We start from the raw sequence: 19,890 nt of genomic DNA on the forward strand, positions 1-19,890 counted from the left end.
ACAATACCTCCCTTTGGCCATTTAAAAAAATATTTATTTATTTTCATGGCAATGTCAGATACAGAGAGGAGGAGAGACAGAGAGGAAGCTCTTCTGTCCATTGATTCACTCCCCAAGTGATTGCAATGGCTGGTACTGAGCAGATCCAAAGCCAAGAGCCAGGAACTTCCTCCAGGTCTCTTACACGGGTGCAGGGTCCCAAGGCTTTGGGCCGTCCTTGACTGCTTTCCCAGGCCACAAGCAGGAAGCTGGATGGGAAGCAGGGCTGTCAGGATTAGAATCGGTGCCGGAGCTTTCAAGGCAAGGACTTAAGCAGCTAGATCACCGTGCTGGGCCCCCATTGGCCATTTTTATAGGTGAGACTGGCAGTTACTCCGATTTATTTCTTATGGCCTTTATAAACAAGATTCATATGGGCAGTTTAAGAAGCAGAACAAGTGGGGTTGGGAAGTTATTTGCAAATACACATACTGTTCAAGATCACTCAGTTTAGCAGTATCTGAAATGAGCTGTAAGCCCTCAATGCCAAGTGTCAGGGCCACATACAGAAGACATCTAGTCCTAAAGGGAGACAAGTTCCATTACTGAAAAGCAACGAAGAAGAACTGGACCCAGCAGGATCAAGTACCTGATTTGGAATCCTTAAAGACGGACACCACATGACGCAGAAAATTGGTGAGCTGTTCAGCGCTCTTTGAGTTTTGATTTTTGGGAGTAATGTCTTCATGGCACCAAAGCGGACCAAATGCCCTAAACAAGGCACACAAATGGGCACGAACAGAAATCGCTTTGAATAATAAAAATCATAATACTGTTCAGATATCAAGGTATAACATGTGTTTTTTTAAAAATTTTAACAACAAATTTAGAAGTACACTTTTGTTTTACAGAACTTACCAGTATACACAAAATCCATGTAGCTAATGTTTCAGGTTTTTTAAAAAAGTTACATTTATTTACAAAATTTAAACCTCATGATTTATCAGACTAGTTATTGCCATAGTGTTCTTGCTACACACTTGCCAAACAAAATAACACACAATGGTGACTAAAATATGGATGGAGACACAGATTCCATTTCCACCTCTTGGCATTTGCGGAGGTAAGGCACCGAGCAGGAACATGTCAGAAAGTTGCCAGATACTGAGGAACCGCGGCGAAGCCATGAACTCTGCTGTCTACTTGGCTTTCGACAATGGGCAAGAGACGTAGCCAAGCATGAGGACTTCCAAGAGCCGAGCTTCCCGGCACGTGGGACAGCCAGCCAGGCAGTGACAGCCTGCACAAACCTTTCAGCTCTTGAGCCCACACGTTCCTCACACTTTGTGGGTAGGACCCCCCAGGCTCCTTCCTAAACTTCCTGTCTCTTATATAGGCTGACATGTAGTGTAACCTGAATCATTCATTGAGAAAAGAAAATGCTTTTGCCCACAGTGCTGGCATTCACGGATGTACTAGCTGAAGAAAGAAAAAAATCTTGGGGGATTTAAAACTTACAGAGACTGGACTCGGCAGCCAGCAACACACTGAGGAAAGAAGGCACGCCCCAGGCCACAGGAAGCAAGGCCTTTGGGCAAATTCTGGATTTCTGGATGTTACAAACTTAGCAGCTTTCTGAGTTCAATCGCTAATCAGAAGATGCGAAAATAACAGGAGTGCTTCAGTTTGTCTGGGTTTTGATCTGTTCATCTGATTCCTTTCCTGTGATGCTTTCCATTGTTTCTGATGTCTGACTTTCAATCACAAATGACTGTCTGGAGCAGCCAAGCAGACAGCTGCTCCCTGGGTGACTGGCAAATGCCCTTGCTTTCCACAGTGAGGCTCTTTGCCAAGTCTCAAAACACCCAGCTCCTGGCTTCCCCCATGGTTGATTAAAGCCCTGCTCATCACGGGGTGCTCCCCCCCTTCCCTGCCTCCATCTGCTGCATCAGGATTGTACCTGTGTCCTCCCGGTCCATCAGCTTCCACGTCAGTGCAGCCAATGTAACTTCACTGTGTACCTTTGGTGCAGACTAGTCAATGCAACTAAGCTAAGCAAACAGCCCTTGCGTAGAGCTCCAGGGCCACACTGCCATGTGTGTGGTTTGAGGTCTCAGCACTTTTCTACAAGACCAAGATGAAAATGGCAACACTACTCAGCCCATCCCCTGGTTACCTGGTGGTCAGAAACTCTATGAGTTTGTTTGCTTTCTCATCCGTTTCAGCAGCGGTGTCCGCATCTTCCACCTCTTGTGTCATCTGTGGCAGGTTCCCGCTGCTGCCTCCCAGACTGACGCTGGAGGAGGTGGAGCTAGAGCTCAGCCCCGAGTCCGGCACGGGCGAAGACTGATCCTCCCGCAGGAAGTCAAAGCCACCTGGTGGGACAAGAGCGGTGTGTGTTAGACGACGGGGGACTGTCAGCATGCGTAATGGGGCCTGACAGTGAGCAAACACAAGTGTGCAGTTACAGAAGGCTGGGGCAGAAAATCCCTGATTTTTGATATTGGCTATCATTAAAGGTCATGGAACCACTCATGCTGCTGTATCAATCAGCAGGTGTTTGGGAACAAAGAGCGATCTGCTCTTTTCTCCTCTGCTGTTTTAGTTGATGCTTTCTGTGAAAGAACAGAACAGGCATGTTTGCATGTGTGCTGGGGCCAGACCAAGGTAGTCTGATTACTAACTGTAAATGAACAGGACCATCTTTTCTCAGGGTACCAGTCACTCAGTGGCTGATGAGTAAGTTATGCTTAGTGCTTTTGAGTAAATTTTTCCAGAGGCTTAAATATTATATGTATATTAGCATGTAACTGATTACGCTGCATGATATTCAAAGAAATATGGTATAAGGGAACTTCAAAAAGGTCATGGAAAGATAGATGAATACTTTGGTGCCAAAATTTAAATCACCACATTTTCCATGGAAATTTTTTGAGGCTGTCTTATATACACAAATACTATGGTTTGATTTTTCTTAGTCCATTTTTTAAATTAAGATTGTATTTCTCTGGCTATTATGTGAGTAGGACAATATATACATGTGACACTCTTTTCTTTCTAGATAGTAATCATTAAAAAGAACATAGTCCTGGGTTACTGACAGGTTTACTGAAAGAAGGAGAGGCCTGGGTTTGAATAACGTTCTCTGCTAGTTACAGCTTCACCCCAGGGAGTTCACATAATTCTCCCAAGTTTAGTTTCCTATTGGAACAAGCTAAAGATAATGTCTGTCAGACAGGTTTTAGCAGCTATAATTAAAACCAGGTGTTTAATAAATGCATATAAAGAAGAAGATCTTTCATCATTTTAAGCTTTGTTTCACCTAGGGATATTGTGTGTATTCTTTTTTTTAAAAGTAAAATCATTATCTTTAATTTAAAATCTCATCAGTGATAGAAATCTGAAAATATTATATGCCATATGACCCCATCTCACTCCTGGTAATTCATCCGTACGTAATGAGAACAGCACATGAAGAGCCAGCCTATTCCCGTGTCTATAGCAGCTCAATAGCAGAGACGGGATCAACAGAGACACCCAGACCATAAAGAAAACATGGCAGGCATACACGATGGGCTGCTACTCAGCCATGCAGAAAACGAAATCCTATCATCTGCAGCAAATTGGGTGCAAACGGATACCACCATTCTGAGTCAAATAAGCCAGTCTGCCAAAGATAAGTGTGTTCCCTGATTTCATGGTACAAAAAATGTAAGCTGTATGAACAAAATTTACACTTTGAGATTTGATTATTGTTTGTAGCTTTTGTCTATATTCTTGAGGAACAGTGTTATTTTTTTCCCTGTTTGCTATTTCTTGAATTCTTCACCCTATGGAGCGCTAAGCCTGTGAGTGAACTGAAGGTATGGCCTAACCAAATAACAAAGAAGGCAGAGGAGGGCGAGACCATGGGTAAGAGGGAGGGAGGTTAGATGCATCACCATGCTTTTAAGGCTGTACGGTGAGATACATGACATTTGTTCACCTTATCTAAATAAAAGAGTCAATGATAAGTTCTTGCCTTAAATCATTTGATTTAACATCGGTGGTATAATAAATGTAAAACTGGTGCATTCAGCGATGTGTAACTTAGGACTTCACATTTTCCTCAGTCCATGTTTTGTGCAGTACCATCCTATGTCCAGAAATTAGCGTTAGAGCTCTAGAACTCTCCAGATTCTCTTAAACATCTGGAGTCCAAAGACTTGCTTGTGTCTGAGAAGCTGTTGATGTACGCAGTGGGTTTGAGATCTCAATAACACACTCTGATTTATTTCTCAAAGAAATATGTTAATGTGGGCCTGAAGACAAGACAGTACAGTGGAGTCCTGATGAGTGAACTGCACGTCCTTTTCCAAGCAGTGAGGAACCACTTGGTCAGCTGGCCCCTGTGGTGTAGCACATACAGTACAGGAAATGCCGGAGACCATATCCAGCGCCCATGTGATATATAATATGATTAGTTTCAAAATACCTCCTGAGTTCTGTGAGTTGGCAATCTTTATCACTTTAAGACACTTAAGACATTTTCATTTTAAATAACAACTATGGGTTAACCCTTTTGGCTATGTCTTCACAAACAGCAAAACAAGTAACCACTTGGTGAAAATTCAATGGTCTATTTTCATAGTTTGTGATGGCACAGTCCTTTCTTTGGCTCAGCTAATGTCTTCTATTCCCACTTACCCAAAGATAATTTTTATTTCAAAATAGCAACAATGACTTTTAATAGGCTCCCACTAAATTGTGCCATCCAGAAAAACTCATTAAAGTGAAAATTGCTTCAGGGGAGCTGGGAAGTACAGCTGGCACTTTGGCCAAGAGCTGCTCTCAGAAGGTTTTTTCCATTCTCATCCTCAGTGTTCTGAACTCATGATCTTGGCCAATGAACATTTTAATTTCCAATGCATCAACAGGAACATGGTAATGAGAGTGGTGATCACAATTATAAGGGTATATGAAAAACATTGAATAATGAAGATTTCTCAGAAGTAAGTTCACATCAAGTGAAACGTGGCGTATTTCATTGTGTTGTGATTTGCTCTCACTTGGGAAGCTGGGGCAATCACAGGAGAAAGGTGCATTTGGGCTCCACTGACATTCTCCTGTTTGCCTCAGCCTCTGCTTCTTTTATTACCTGTGTAGAGATATTCAGGTTGGTAAGCAGGCTGAACAGTTAGGGTTTTAGCTTCACCCATCTCTCGAGTCTGCAGGAGCACGGAAGCAATGGCATGAAAATTGCTGTTGCAAGAGAGGGCAATCAAGAGGTGAAGAAGCAATTTTTTGCTGTGTTCAAAGACTTCAGGCCGGTAATGATCCAAACCTGGAACAAAAGCATGCAGGCTCTTACTATAAACAAACGCTAATCTCATTTAGATTCCAGGGATAGTAAAGATTCCAAGATACAGAGGAGGAACAGGTTCAAAGACTGTTTAGTTTCCTTTGTTCATGCTTGTGTTACTGACATAAAGAAGCTGGGCTTAGGAAAAACAAAATGCTTTACTCCTCAACTCGTGTGTTCTCATAAAATGCTGACAGACGGGCTTCTCTTGACCTCTGTGTAGCATTTAGCATGGTTAGCATTCCTTCCTCCTGACATAGTCTCTTCCTTGGATCTCTCTGTTAGTGAAGGATTCTAATAGGATTTGCCTTTTTATTCCTGTCATTACGGGATTTCTTGACTAGTTCCTTTACATTTTGCACCACAACTGAGGTATTTCTGAAGCCCAGGGCTTGGTCCTCCATGCTCAGCATTCTCTCTATGTACTGTCTCATGGCTTTTAAGTGTATTACATTAGTTACAGATCCTCAAAACAGCCCAACTTAGCATGGTTATCTTTATGGATATAGCATCGTGAGATACTATTAGACTTACATTTCAGAAACAGGACGATTTCAAACAATGACTCAGAAAAAAAATTTACAGCAGGTGTCACAGAAGACCAACGAAAAAGAAAAGAGACTAAAATATTTCAGAAGAGAGGCGAGCAGAATCTCAATGAAAGGAAATCTCTGTGGTCAAAGGCCCCACTGATCCATTCTTACCTAAGAAGACAGCATGGAGTAACAACGGTAGATGAAGAGCCCAGTCTTCCCGTACGCTGTGATCCACCACCATCTCAGTCATAAAAATGACAGCAATATTGCACCTGTGCAACGAAATGATAAAATGAATGCCACTCCCAGAGAGGACTGAAATGTGTTGATAACATCATTAAGTCACAATTAGCTACAACTATGAGGCCTCATTCAAGAGTTACATAAACCTCATCATCTAGGGAAGCAGGTCTACTTCTTTAAAAAAGAAGTTTTTGGGGGCCGGCGTGGTAGCCTAGCAGCTAAAGTTCTCACCAGGGCATGTGTTGGGATCCCATATGGGTGCTGATTCTAATGCTAGTGGCCCTGCTTCCCATCCAGCTTCCTGCTTGTGTCCTGGGAAAGCAATCCAGGACGGCCCACAGCCTTGAGACCCTGCACCCACATGAGATACCCGGACAAGGCTCTAGGCTCCTCTCAGCTCTGGCTGTTGTAGCCACTTGGGGAGTAAATCAGTGGACGGAGGATCTTCCTTTCTGTCTCTCCTTTCTGTATATCTCACTTCCCAAAAATAATAAATAAATCTTAAAGCAAAAAGTTTTTGTTGAGGGGTGAAGATATACACAGAGAGCTGCCATCTATGGATCCATTCCCTAAATCTTTACGAGGACCAGACCGGGCTGGGCTGGAGCTCTAATCAGGAACTCAACCTCTGTCTCCCATGTATGTGGCCGGGACACACCCACTTGAGTCATCACTGCAGCTTCTAAGAGTCTGCATTGGTAGGAAGCTAGAGACAGGAGCCAGGGTTGGGGATCGAACCTTGGAAGGCACCTGAACTCCTAACTACATGCCCTTTCCAAGGCTATTTCTTAAAAAAATACTTATCCATCCATCCATCCATCCATCCATCATCCATCCATCCATCCATCCATCCATCCATAAGGCAGAGAATAATAGAAAGAGAGAGAGAGAGGCAGAGCCTTCTATCTGCTGGTTTACTCTCCAAATGGCCACAATAGCTGGAGCTGAGCTAGTTTGAAGCCAGGAGCTTGGAGTTTCTTCCTGGTCTTCCATATGACTGAAAGGGCTTAAGCACTTGGGCTCTCCTCTACTATCTTCCCAGGTCATTAGTAGGGAGCTGGATTGCAAGTAGGGTAGCCGGGCCTTGAACTGGCACTCATGTCAGATGCTGGTGTTACATGTGGTGGCTGTACCTGCTATACCATGGCATCAGCCCCTCCAAGGTTAAATTCTGACAGATCATAGAGTCCCGTAAATAAAAGATACATTGGTTTAGCTGATCACATAATGGAGAGTTTACTAGGAGCCAAGTGATGGAGATATTGAAGACAAAGCCTCTCTTCAAGTTGTTTACAGTCTTAAGAGCATTACAGAATAAATATCCACATCAAGAGGACACCAAGAAAAAAAGGGGACACCAAGGAAAAACTCAGTGTCCTACAAGGCAGCTTTGCACATGGGTACGCAGCTGACCAAGCTCTGCTAACATGCTGGCAGCTCTCACACATAGTCCTACTAAAATTCCCTTTGACTTGATGGGAACTAGAGCAGGTTCTCTGCCTCACAGGCTGTTTCCCTCCACTGACACATGCAACTTACCTATGGAGTGGTCCCCGGGGTGTGATGGTCTCTGGGAGATAATCAACCAGGGGTGCCCAGCATCCTCCCGTGCAGGGCATCGGCAAGGGCTGGGGCTGCTTGGTTTCGGTAATAGTTAACAACCAGCCTGTGTAGGGAGAGACCGGATCATCTGCAGGGCAAAAGAGACAAGATTTCTGTTTTCCCTTTTTGGTGTTTTCAGAAGGATTTTTAAAAATGCATATTTGTAACAAATAATCAAATGAGTTAGAATGACTTGTTTAGGTAATTGCTTAATTAGTTATTACTTGCTTACTAATTTATAGCATTTATTATACAGCAAAGAAAAATAGCAACTCATCTGAAGGCCGAGCATTGCACAAACTGCTGCTCCAGTTTTCTCATTGAAGTGAAACACAATTGTGCACTTCAGGAGCCTGAGCTCCCATCCACATCCCACAGCCCATCATAATCATATGATGATGACAGTAGTAGAAATTACAATAAAAGTCCTAGCATTAGGCACTGTTCTATGCATTTTAAGTATACATAGTGCAAATAATTAGGTACCTATTATTATGATCCTTATTTTTTAGAGGGGACTCTCAGGCTAAGTCTCTTACTGTAATCATCATATTCAATCATTTGTGACTTCAAAGCATGTGCTCTGGTTTCAGCTACCACCCTTTCTGAACAAGGGTTCCTGCAAGGGCCTCTTTCTTCTCTTCCCACTCTTATCCTTGCCCCTCCACACTATGACCTACAGAGCAATCCTTCCAAGACAGCTTAGAGAGACAAAGTATGTCTCTCCATTCAACACTATCTAAAAGCTTCCCTTTCTCCTCTCAAGTCCACACCATGGCCTTTGAGGACTCACCTGACTTGGCCCTGTTTCTCTTGTAGCTCATCTTCTACACACGGTCATCCGGGCTTCCTTGCTGCTCTGTGTTCAGGCCAGATTCTGAACACCTTCAGGGTGGTCATATTGTTCCCTATGGCTGAAATGCTCTTCCACAAATGCTGCCTTGCTTCCTCTACTTCACTCAGATCCCTGTCACCTCACCCCAGAGGCTCTCTGACTACTGTATTTAAACCCATTCCCGTATCACCTCTTAATCTGCTTCAGCCTCAAATTTCTTCTCTTAGGCTGGATAGCCAGTTCACCAGCACCACCTCCCCTCACAGCAGTGCAAGCGCCAAGAGAGTAAGGACTTTATTCTGCGCATTGTTGTTCTTCAAGCACCACTACTATGCCTGGTCCATGGTGGGGAACCAATAATCTTTTTTTTAAATGAATGAACTTCATCAACACTTTTTCAAATAAGTATAGCAATAAAGAGTTACTTTTTAATGCTCTCATATTGTGACATTCAAGGTAAGTAATTTCACTGGGCACTTGATAGTGACCAAGGTCTAGGTCTTAAGACAAGCTGGCTTGACCTCGGGACAGGTGTAAAGTGAAGGATGCATTACATCATCTTTAGGCTCTTCCCTCCCCAGTCTCTTGGTTGGACTTCTGCAAGGTATTAAGACGTACAATTATGTACTGCTTAATATCAGGGACATATTCAGAGAAATGTGTCTTGCGTGATTTTGTTGTTGTACAAATATTATAAACTTACACAAACCTGAATGGGACTGCCTACCACACACCTGCAATGTGAAGCAGAGTTCCCGTCATAGCTGCAGTCCGTTGTTGACCAACAGGTCATTCTGTGGTGCTTGGCTGGCTCAACACTGTTGGGTCCAGGGTATAACTCTGATCTTACTAGGTGTCAGAGCTGGCAGAGGAGAATCCTTCTGTCATGCCAACTCAGGATTCAAGCCATGCCACATGCTAGAATCAAGAACAGCCTTCCTGCTTAGCGAAATGAGCTAAGGGAGTTCTGGTGGGTAAAGTCAGCGTTATCCTCAAAAATCGATTGTTGGCTGTTTCTAAAATGATGAGAAATGAGTAATGATGGCTCTAGGAAACAGGTCCAGAGGGGCAGAGTTAGCAACCAGACCTAGATTGCAAAGATTACATTTGGATTCTAGATGCTTCTTCCATTGTTATCTGTGATGGCAGAAAACTGCCTGTCTATGCAATAGGAGGCATCGCAATTATGAGCTATAATATAGAGTCATTGGGATTACTTAGCTTTTACCAGAAATTGAACATTTTCACTAAAAAGAAAGTTACTCAAAATAACAACTACAGGGCCTGGTGCAGCAGCCTAGCAGCTAAAGTCCTCGCCTCGCATGTGCCAGGATCTCATAAGGGAACCAGCTCTAATCCCAGTGGTTCCAATTCCCATCCAGCTCTCTGCTTGTGGCCTGGGAAAGCAGTCAAGGACGGCCCAAAGCCTTGGGTTCCTGCATCCTCATGGAAGACCTGGAAGAGTCTGCGAGCTCAGGTTTCAGATGGATCAGCTCAACTCCGGCCATTGCAGCTGCTTGGGGAGTGAATCAATAGACGGAAGAGCTTCTTCTCTGTCTCTCTTCCTCTCTGTATATTTGACCTTCCAATAAAAGTAATAAAAAAAACCCTACAATATAAATTTAACCCTTAAACCACCACCATATTTGGAATGAAATGAAGTGCAATTAATTCTACAGCACAGTTAATGGATTTCCTTAGCATATCTAAATATCATGGGGAGTGTTTTTTCAGTTCCAGACTTTCTGTAACTCATGACCAACCAATTCCCTACACTTGCTGTGTATCCACAGAAACCATCCATGGCTTGCACAAAGTCAATGAGTGCGCACTGACCTTTTCGTTTTCCCAGCTGTCCAAAGTACAAAGAAATTACTGGAACAAAGCCATCTCCCAGTTTAGCACAGTGTTCACTCAGCTACTGAGATGACAGCACTGAGAGACTCGATGTGCAATCAGATCCTGTCCTGGGCAGGCAGAGTCACAAAGCTTAAAGGTTAAACCCACTCCCATGTCAGGCGGAAAAACTGAACCACAGTATTTGCTCTCTAAATCAACAGTATCTTACCTGCCTCTCCCCAATGGCATCGCCAGTGAACCATGGCAAGAATATGTAAACATGCGATTGGGAGGATTGGGTAATAATTTGAATTTTTAGTTTTGATTTGTTTATCTCTTGGCTTTTTTAATGTTTAAGTTGTTGATGTACGTTGATTTGCATAGCTGGACTAAATGGGTATTAAATACTTATGGTCCTTTTTAGTAATTAGAACTAGAATGATCAAAATCTTAGTTTCCCATCACCCAGCCACCTGCATTTACTCTGGAAGCCCCCAGCCTCTTGGTACTTACTTTTGTCTTCATCATAGGATCCTCCAGAACTATTGCTGTACCTGGACTCTAGGCGGGTGTGGGCCCTGACGACATTGCTAAACCTTCAAAGACAAGAGCAACCACATGAAATTTCAATGTGCATGTGCACCTGCTGCAACGCATCAACACACATTCCTGCTTACTGTTTAATTCCGACGACCAAGAAACATTGCAACAACTTTACCCCAAGTATCTTCCTATTTGAGGGCCAATGGCGTTTTGTGGTTGAACAGGTGTGGCCATTGGCCCTCAAACAGATAGGACTGGAAGACACAAAGACAATTTCTTCATAAGTCTTAGACTCTACCCAGCTTCACATTCTGAGTTTTCAGGGAAAGGTGACAGTTGTATATATGTAATACAACCAAAGACTTGATTGATCTGTCTTGTGGCTTTGTAAGAAGGAATCCAAAAATAGAAGAAGAAAGGTTAAATAGCTTTATATTTGCCATATTATTTATTCTGCTCATGTATCTACAAGATAAGCATTATTTACTTTCCAAACAAGGAAATTGTGGTCGCGTGAGTATAACTCATTTGTCCATTGTCAATGACAGGTAGGGGGCGCTGCAGAGACACCTGCAATGCCATGCTGCTTCTGCTAGGGCAGAACATGTGACTTTTAGATCAAGTTGACCAAGCTCTTCACAGGATCTTCAACCATGACCAAGACCTTCATTTGCTTGGTTACCGTCTTTCCAGTAAAGAATAAAGCTTCACCTTTTATTTATCGCTTTCTTTTTAAGCAAGAATCAAATGATGCAAGCACATTTCCTAAACTGCAAACCAACATCCAATTCTACTGTGTTAATTCTTATGCTTCTATCTGGGCTTTCTAGAAGGTCCTATTTTCAGGCTTTTGAAAATCAACAGCATATTTATTATCCAACTACTGAGAAGACAGGGCAAGGCTGTGGCCTAGGACAAGCAGGTTTATTGTTGAGCACATATTTATTTATATAAGATGATATACAGCATGCATATAATTATTATGACCCAAAAATGTCATACTTAGATATCTACATAAGAGATGCCATTTTGTTTAAGGAGGTAAAGGCTATGGGACAGGGCTGTGCATGCACTGAGCTGGTAGTAAACTCATTCCTGGCTCAGCGAACTGCAACAACATGGCATCCTACAGTTTCCACCCAAGACAGGTCCGGGTAGCCCTTAGACCTTATGGTGAGCATATCAAGAACTCTAGTAGTGGCACATCAGGTGCCATTTTGTATGGTGTGGCAAAGGCTTTAAGACTGCAGAGACAACAGTGAGCTGCACATGCGCTGAGCTGGGAGTAAACTCATTGAGCTCAGTGCATCGCATGGGTCCCACAGGGAAAATAATAATGACTTTGAAATCTTACAATTCAAAATAGGTCCGTGTGGCCCTCAACTTAACAGCCAACAGGTTCCCGCAAGATGACCACCAACAACAACCTAGCTATATGGGACACTTAGTGTGTCCCTAATCCTGGGACCTGCTGCAACTGGACGTGAGAGAAAGGTTGTAGAGAAAACAGTGCAGCCTCAGCACGGTATCACAGGAGGTGGAAACTGGTGAGCCAGGTGCTGGGGCTATGGAGACCATGTGGAAATCTAACATAAGAACCTAGACCTGGAACTCACTGGAAGGAGTGGCACAAGTAACTGCAAACAAAGAGCCATGTACCAACTGCAATAAGTAAAATCATACTGTAGACCTGTGGGTGACACAGCTTAGAAACCTGCCCCAAGCAGAAGATTCTGAAACCAGGACTACAATGACCAACAGCCAAAGAAGAGGCAAAGACACAATGAATATTACTAAAGACTCGCCTGCAAAGGAGCAAAAGCCTTTGTCAATCTCAGAGTTCACTGAGGAAGACACCAAGAAAATGTGGGATACAGAATTCAAAACACTTGTTACCAAACTTGTTATCAACTACAAGAAGCATGTAAAACAGAAGTTCATGGAATTTAAGGGATATATCACACTGGAAATGAATCAAATGAAAGCTGATATATCAGAAATGAAGAATACAATAGAGCAAACTAAAAGTATAGTGGAGAGTCTCCAAAATAGAATGAAGCAAGCGGAAGAAAGAATCTCAGAATTGGAAGATATTTCCTGTAACCAAGAGGAAACAAACAAAAAGCTGGAAGCAGAGCTGGGTCAAGCTAAAAAAGTATTCAAGAATTGAAAGACACTATTAAGAGGCCTCATATAAGAGTTATGGGAGTCCCAGAAGGTACAGAAAGAGAAGCTGGGTTTACAAATGTATTTGATGAAATAGTAAGGAAACATTTCCCTAATCTAGAGAAAGAATTGGGAAACAACATCCAGGAGGGGCACAGAACTTCCAACAGGCTTAATTAAAAGTGATCTTCTCCATGGCACATGATCATCAATCTAACATAAAGAAAAGATCCTTAAAAGTGCATGTGAAAAAAAAACCAAGTGATGTATAAAGTAATGTGAATTAAACTCACAGGAAACTCTACTGGCCAGAAGTTGGATCAAGCATTATCAAGACCTGAACCTTGGCACTTGGGTATGGAATGCCAGTATTCCAAGTGGTACCTTAACAGCTGAACCCAGCATGACACCCACCCTCTTATGGCACCTGCAACCTTACACTTCAAACATTCTTTACCATCATGTCTTTGGGGCTATTGCTTTGAGAATTCCTAAAACAGGATACCTAGCACATCTGGTAGTTTTCATATGAAATGGGCAGTGCAATAATCTAAATCAGACTAGCAGTGAGGACATCAGGAAAACGATAAAGTGATTCCTTTTAAAGAAGTTCTTTAATCACACCTCTGCTGATGAACATGAAGTTACAAATGGCATAAGTACAGCTCAAATATCACCCAGTCAGGACCAGAAGCAGGGTGACAGAAGAATTCTACAACAGAGTTCTCCACCTGCCTGGGGTCGCTGTGCCCTCCTAGCTGCTCAACAGCTTGTGGAGGACGTCAGGTTGGAATTGTACTCAGAGAGCCAGGCAGGGAGGAATGACAGACTGATGGTGAGCCTTCTCTTTTCCTTTTTGAGCCAGATCTTAAGGAGTGTTGGGTAGAGTTACTAAGGCCAAGCATCAGCCTCCTCCAGGCCCTTCTCTATCCTTTGGAGCAGTGTAACACAGGGCACAGTGTGGTAGCCTAGCTGCTCAAGTCCTTGCCTTGCACACACTGGGATCCATAGGAGCCCTGGAAGAGGCTCCGGGTTCCTGGCTGTGGCGGCCTCTTGGGGAGTGAACCATCGGACAGAAGATCTTTCTCTCTGTCTCTCCTCCTCTCTGTATATCTGACTTTGTAATAAAAATAAAATAAATCTTAAAAAAAAGAAGAGCAACACAGTGAGTGCATGCTTGGAAAGGGAACAGGAAAATGCTGACTCATGACATGAACGTCTTTTATTTCCTTTTGCTTTCCCAGACTGAGCAAATGCATTGTGGGTCTGGGCCCGAGAGAAACTTCAATGATTAAGCAGACTGAATAGTCTTTCAATACAAAAGCTTTATACCATTTAAAAAAAACCTATTTATGCAGGTAGTTGAGGTGGCAGTTACGTCAACATTTGGGATGTCCTATCACATACTGGAATGTCTAGTTGGAGTCCTGGCTACTCCACTTCTGATCAAGCTTCTTGTGGATGTGCACCCTGGGGCGCAGTGGAACATGGCTCAAGGATTTGGACCTGGCCCCAGGTGAGAGAGTTCAGGCTTGTAGCTTCAGCCTGGCCCAGACCCGGCTGTTGTAGGCATTTGGGGAGTGAACCAGCAGACAAAAGATCTGTCTCCATTGGTCACTGTTCCTATACATTCAAATAAAATGGAAATTAATGAGTAAAGATTGAAACAAAAATACCATGAAAATAGATCTGATAAGAGCAAACTAGAGCAGTGAAATTTCTAAATTTTACCTTGCTGATTTAGTGAAAATTAAGCTGATGTCATTGAATGAATAGTATATGAACTTTGCTAATCTATACTAAGATTATCACTATTGACGAAGATATCCTAATCTCTATCACTGTATCAATACATTAAAAAATTTTATATTTGAATTTATATTTTTTAGCTCCCTAGGAATAAGTCTTTTATGAAACTAAAAGTTTATAAAATAGGTCTTTATTATGATTTTAGTAAAAATATTTGTATTTGTTTCTGCATGTTTTAAATTACTATATGTAGCTATTTAATTAAAATGTATATTCATTATAATGAGTAATAAGGTAAGTGATATAATAAATTTTCTTGGAATTTCGGAGTACTTTCTGTAATTCCTAGTGAATAACTGAAAAAAAAAAACACCGAAGGTTAGAAAATTTGCTATAGTTCTCTTTCTCTTTTTTAAAGATTTATCTTACTTTAAATGGAAAGTCAGATATACAGAGCGGAAGAGAGACAGAGAGGAAGATCTTCTGTCTATTGATTCACTCCCGAAGTGGCTGCAATGGCCGGAGTTGAGCTGATCTGTCCGAAGCCTTGAGCTCGTAGACTCTTCCAGATCTCCCACACAGGTGCAGGGTCCCAAGGCTTTGGGCTGTCCTCGACTGCTCTCCCAGGCCACAGGCAGGGAGCTGGATGGGAATTGGGACCACTGGGATTAGAACTGGCACCAATAAGGGATCCTGGCACATGCAAGGTGAGGACTTTAGCTGCTAGGCTACCGTGCTGGGCCCTATAGTTCTCTCTTAATTTTGGCTCTTGGGGTGTCTTTAACTAAGGTTAATGTTAAATTGTAATGGAAATCCAGTAAAGATTTTTGATAGCACAGCTGTATCCTCCTCTTAGATTGGCTTGTATTACCCTTGCTTTGGTATTCCTTCACTAGTCCGGCCATACCACCCTGAACGCACCCCATCTCGTCTGATATTCTTTCACTATAAGCTATGTCTTTTTCCCCAGTCCATAGGAATGATGATATCTGGCATTGTGCTACCGACTCACATCAAACAACTGTTGATCTATTGGTAAAGGACATAATGTCAGGATGCCCGCTGGGCTCACCTCGTTGGTACCCACTGGAGCCCAGTGCCTCTGGGTGCTGGGTAACATGGCAGCTCTGCAGAGTGCGGTCTCTGTATCCTCTTGGTTTGCAAGGGTTGAAAGTGCAGAGCAAACGGATGTCTTGTGTGAAGGTTTAGTGAGAAAGAAGGAACAATGGGGCAATGGATGGCAATTGTATCCGCCCCTGGGGTCGTGATATTTCTCCTGTTTTGATTCACTTACTGAATAAGCATTTTAAAGTCCACTATGTGCAGAACAATACAATGATCACTGAGGACATGACAGGTGTGGGAGATAGAGTCCCTGCTTTCCAGAAGCGAACATTCAGTGGTTGAGGCAAGTATGGGTACAAACACTTGGAAATTAACATGACAGTGACCAGCTACAGACATGGGAGGGTACAAGCAGATGAAAGAGAAGAGAAATTTCAGGTTAAGGACATGGGCTAACAGGATGAAGAAATAATGTGGGTAGAGAATAGTATCAGAGGAGTGGCGAAATCCTTTGGGTAGAATATTCACAAACACGCACATGTAGGTTTACATATGTGTATGTATGTACTTTCACACAGATTTGTGTATATATGTACACTGACAAACACATGCAAAATCAATCAATACATTTATAGGTAAATACGTAGAGACAGAGATACTGCAAACATTAGTGGGAAAATCTAACAGATAAGCTTCTTTTGGTGCCTCCACTGTTGAAAGTCATGCAAGCTTTTTTCATACTATGCATTTCCATGAACTTTTTGTACATGCCCTCACAGACACGGGTTCCAAAATTGTTTTTTTGCACTAAAATAGACATATCTCTTAATTCCATTCTCCAAAACCTTTTGTAAGTACCCTGGCATGCTCAGTATTAAATAATCTGATGAGTATGAATATGTATAAACAGTTAGTGTGAAAGTCTGCACCAGGCCTCTGGAGGGCCGGCAGTGATGTGGGGAGGGAGAGCGAGAGCAGGGCCAACCTTGTTGTCACAGAGAAAGCCTGCTTCCTACGCCAGGGCCACCTGGTTATGACCCTTACAGCTCTGGTCCTAAAGAAACCCTGGGAACAGGTTGTAAACAGAAGAGAGCTCGCCTTTCTACCCAAAATTCAGATGAGAATCTCAGACTAGAGCAATCAATGATCAGAAAGTAGAAATATCTTTAGAGAAATAATGTGACTTTTTTTTTTTAACCATGAGGTAGTTGTCTACAGAGGCAGTGAATACAGATTTTAAAAAGAACATACTACTTAGTAACATTGCACTGTCCATGACATATGAACAGCTTTATTCATTTCTCAGACAGAAGGAATCAAAGGCTTTTATTAGATAACTACAAAGGGACAAGGGATGGACTTCACCGGCCTTTGGGAATCAGCTTTTTAGTTTGAAGGAAGTGCTTGGGGATGCTCTTGTGCCTGAAGGTCCCACAGCAGCCTAGGACCCTGGGCAAGACTTAGGAGGTCAGAGAATGAGCCTTGGCAACTCCAGAGACCAGCCAGTCCTGGATCAGGGAAGCTCCCACCGCAGCTCCTGCTGGGCTCCAGGGCTCTGGAAGAAATCCAAGGCGGGGTCAGGAAGCACTGTGGAGCCTTCTGGCAGAAGTGAGAGGCTTCCTTACTGGACTCACTGAATATTCTCCCTGTCTCTCTAAGGGAAAGAGCTCCCTTACTTTTCACTAGCAGAGGTTCAGCCAAGTAGGGGCCGGTGCCCCGAGAAGCCCCCTTATGGTCCTTACTTTCACATGCAAGGCCTTTTTCTTCCACTCTGGGTTTGCCCCCTTGCTCTTTCCAATCAATAGAAAAGAGTTTAAGCCAGATTTTATACACTGATGAGTGGTCCGTAGGCAATGAGAAGACAGGTATGTGGGCAAGAGAAATATTTCCCTTAAGGAGTGAAAAACAAGGGAGCGGAGGCTTTGTTGAGTCAGAAAAGGCAGGCAGTGCTCTTGGTTAACTGAGATGGGACAAACAAAAGAGTCAAAAAGAACAGGGACCGAGTAAAGAGCTTGTCTCAGCCAGCCACTCCAGCTCTAGGAAATTAGCCAACAAGCAGCTTTGAAAATTTTCTATGGCTGTCTCCTGTAATTCCCAAAGGTCCATGCCCACTACCTGACAGCTAGGGATTCTTATCAGTCTTCAGACCTGTGGTTTCAGCACTAGGTCTGCATCCCTCCCCCTATTCATCTTTTCTGCCTATGTGCAGGCAAGAAGTTGTGATCTTTACAGACATAGAGTAGAGCTGAAAGTCAGATTGTATTTCTAAGAACCAGGGAGGCTTTTTAGCGGGTGTGTGAACTTTTGGAAACCCCACAGACGCGTTCTGATGCCTTGGTAGCGACGGCTGCTGCCAGCCGTACCAGACGGCCAGCGGAATGCAGGCACTGACCTTTCATCAGATTCTTTCAGTATCTTGCTCTCCTCGGCGTCTGGGAAACTGTCCTGGCCAGCAACCACTGTGTTGCTGCTGGAAGTGGTTCCTGTAGATGGGATAAGAGAGACGCTTAGAGAAAGACATGAGCTCAAGTCTCAGATTCCCTGTACACCGCCCCCCCCGCCCCCGTTGTAGAGCTTCCTTGGATCTTCTATGCACTCTCATTCTAAACAATCTTCTAATCCTGTACCACCCAAATCAGAGAATCCCAGGCACCTGTTATGATCAAACCCTCAGCTCCCTTCCAAAGGGAGGTTAGGGCGTTCTTGAAACCTCTTCCTTAGGTTACGTAGGTGAGGAGCTCAGTGGGTGCCCTGCTGTGAGCTGCCTTAGGGTTTCTGGGCCCAGGAGCCAAGCAGCTAATGCTGGTGAAGCAAGTACAAACTGCCAGACTTCTGAATTCTAAGCCTCCCTGCAGGAACACTGCTCCGGCAGCAGTGCAGGGCAAAGGGAGCACACAGAGCCTGGGGGAGTCAGGCCGGGGCAGCACAGTCCAGGGGGGCTGGCAGTATGCTTGTGGTGAAGGGATGCTGACGTATCCAGCTTCTCAGAGTGATTATACAGGTTGAGGAGCCCTTTCCCAGAACACTCAGGACCAGAGTACTTTGCATTTCTGAGTTTTCTTTTTTTCTTTTGAGGATTTTGGAATATTTGCATATTGGGGAAGGGAAACCTTGTCTAACGTACATCAAAATCACTTAAGTTTTATATGAAAATGGGTATTATTGAAAAATCTGCATGGATTTCCACATTTTTTTTTCACAAAGATTCTTGAATTCCACTTTCCTATGAACCCTCTTAAATACTAGTATATACTTTATACACACGGCCTAATAATTCTGTGCATGAAAAACAGATTGCATACATTGAAGCCACTGGATTTAAGGTATCATATGGGTTTCCCAAAAGTTACAGATTTTGGATTGTCAGGATAAAGATGCTCAAGCCAGTGTGGCTGACAAAACAAAGTGAGATGTTTACAGAGTATCAGCCAATGGAACCCCTCAGACATACAAAAACAGGGAATGCTAAGGGGGAGATCAGCATAAAGTCAACTTCTACCATGGCACCGGAGTGTGTCATTGATTCTTGGTCATCCAAAGAGATCACTTCATTACTACACAAACATGCTAAGCTTTCTAGTCACAAGATGCCCACAACATCTCTGAAATAACCGAGTACCCAGGAAAGAAGCAGAGTAACACGTTCTCACAGCCCGGTGCTTCTTTCCCCAAAAGTGAATCTTGTGCCAAGACATCTACCCAGGCAGCCAGTCTTTGCTTACCTGAGGCCGCCGCAGAGGCCTTGCTGCTGGCCGTGAAGCGGTAGAAGGGCGGGTTGTCACAGTGCTGGACAATGGGGTTCACTGGCTCAGTCTGCTGCAGCTCAAAGAGAAGCTCTTCCATGGTTTGGATGGTGTTGTTACGGCACAAGTAGATGGCCACCTTTTTAATCTGAGCAGAAAAAGAACAAGCCACATTTCCCAGAGTCCACGAGAATGCTTGGCTGGGGACCCATTCATTCATCACGACCAGGAGCTGTCATCCCGATGGCT

General features: G+C 43.4%; 1 protein-coding gene across 5 annotated transcripts in view; it reads right to left on the reverse strand.

Moving 5' to 3' along the window:
- Positions 1 to 19,890, reverse strand: part of FRY (FRY microtubule binding protein) — a 440,002-nt gene that overhangs the window by 71,400 nt on the left and 348,712 nt on the right. For all 5 annotated transcript variants that reach the window (XM_058670891.1, XM_058670892.1, XM_058670888.1 and 2 more), the window contains 8 exons: positions 19,621 to 19,789; positions 18,291 to 18,381; positions 10,889 to 10,971; positions 7,639 to 7,789; positions 6,025 to 6,128; positions 5,117 to 5,302; positions 2,156 to 2,354; positions 629 to 750 (listed from right to left, as the gene is read on the reverse strand). In XM_058670891.1, coding sequence (XP_058526874.1) covers positions 629 to 750; positions 2,156 to 2,354; positions 5,117 to 5,302; positions 6,025 to 6,128; positions 7,639 to 7,789; positions 10,889 to 10,971; positions 18,291 to 18,381; positions 19,621 to 19,789 — 1,105 coding nt within the window. The remainder of the gene's footprint in view (positions 1 to 628; positions 751 to 2,155; positions 2,355 to 5,116; positions 5,303 to 6,024; positions 6,129 to 7,638; positions 7,790 to 10,888; positions 10,972 to 18,290; positions 18,382 to 19,620; positions 19,790 to 19,890) is intronic.

This window comes from Ochotona princeps, chromosome 12 (assembly GCF_030435755.1).
Source record: "Ochotona princeps isolate mOchPri1 chromosome 12, mOchPri1.hap1, whole genome shotgun sequence".
NCBI lineage: Eukaryota > Metazoa > Chordata > Mammalia > Lagomorpha > Ochotonidae > Ochotona > Ochotona princeps.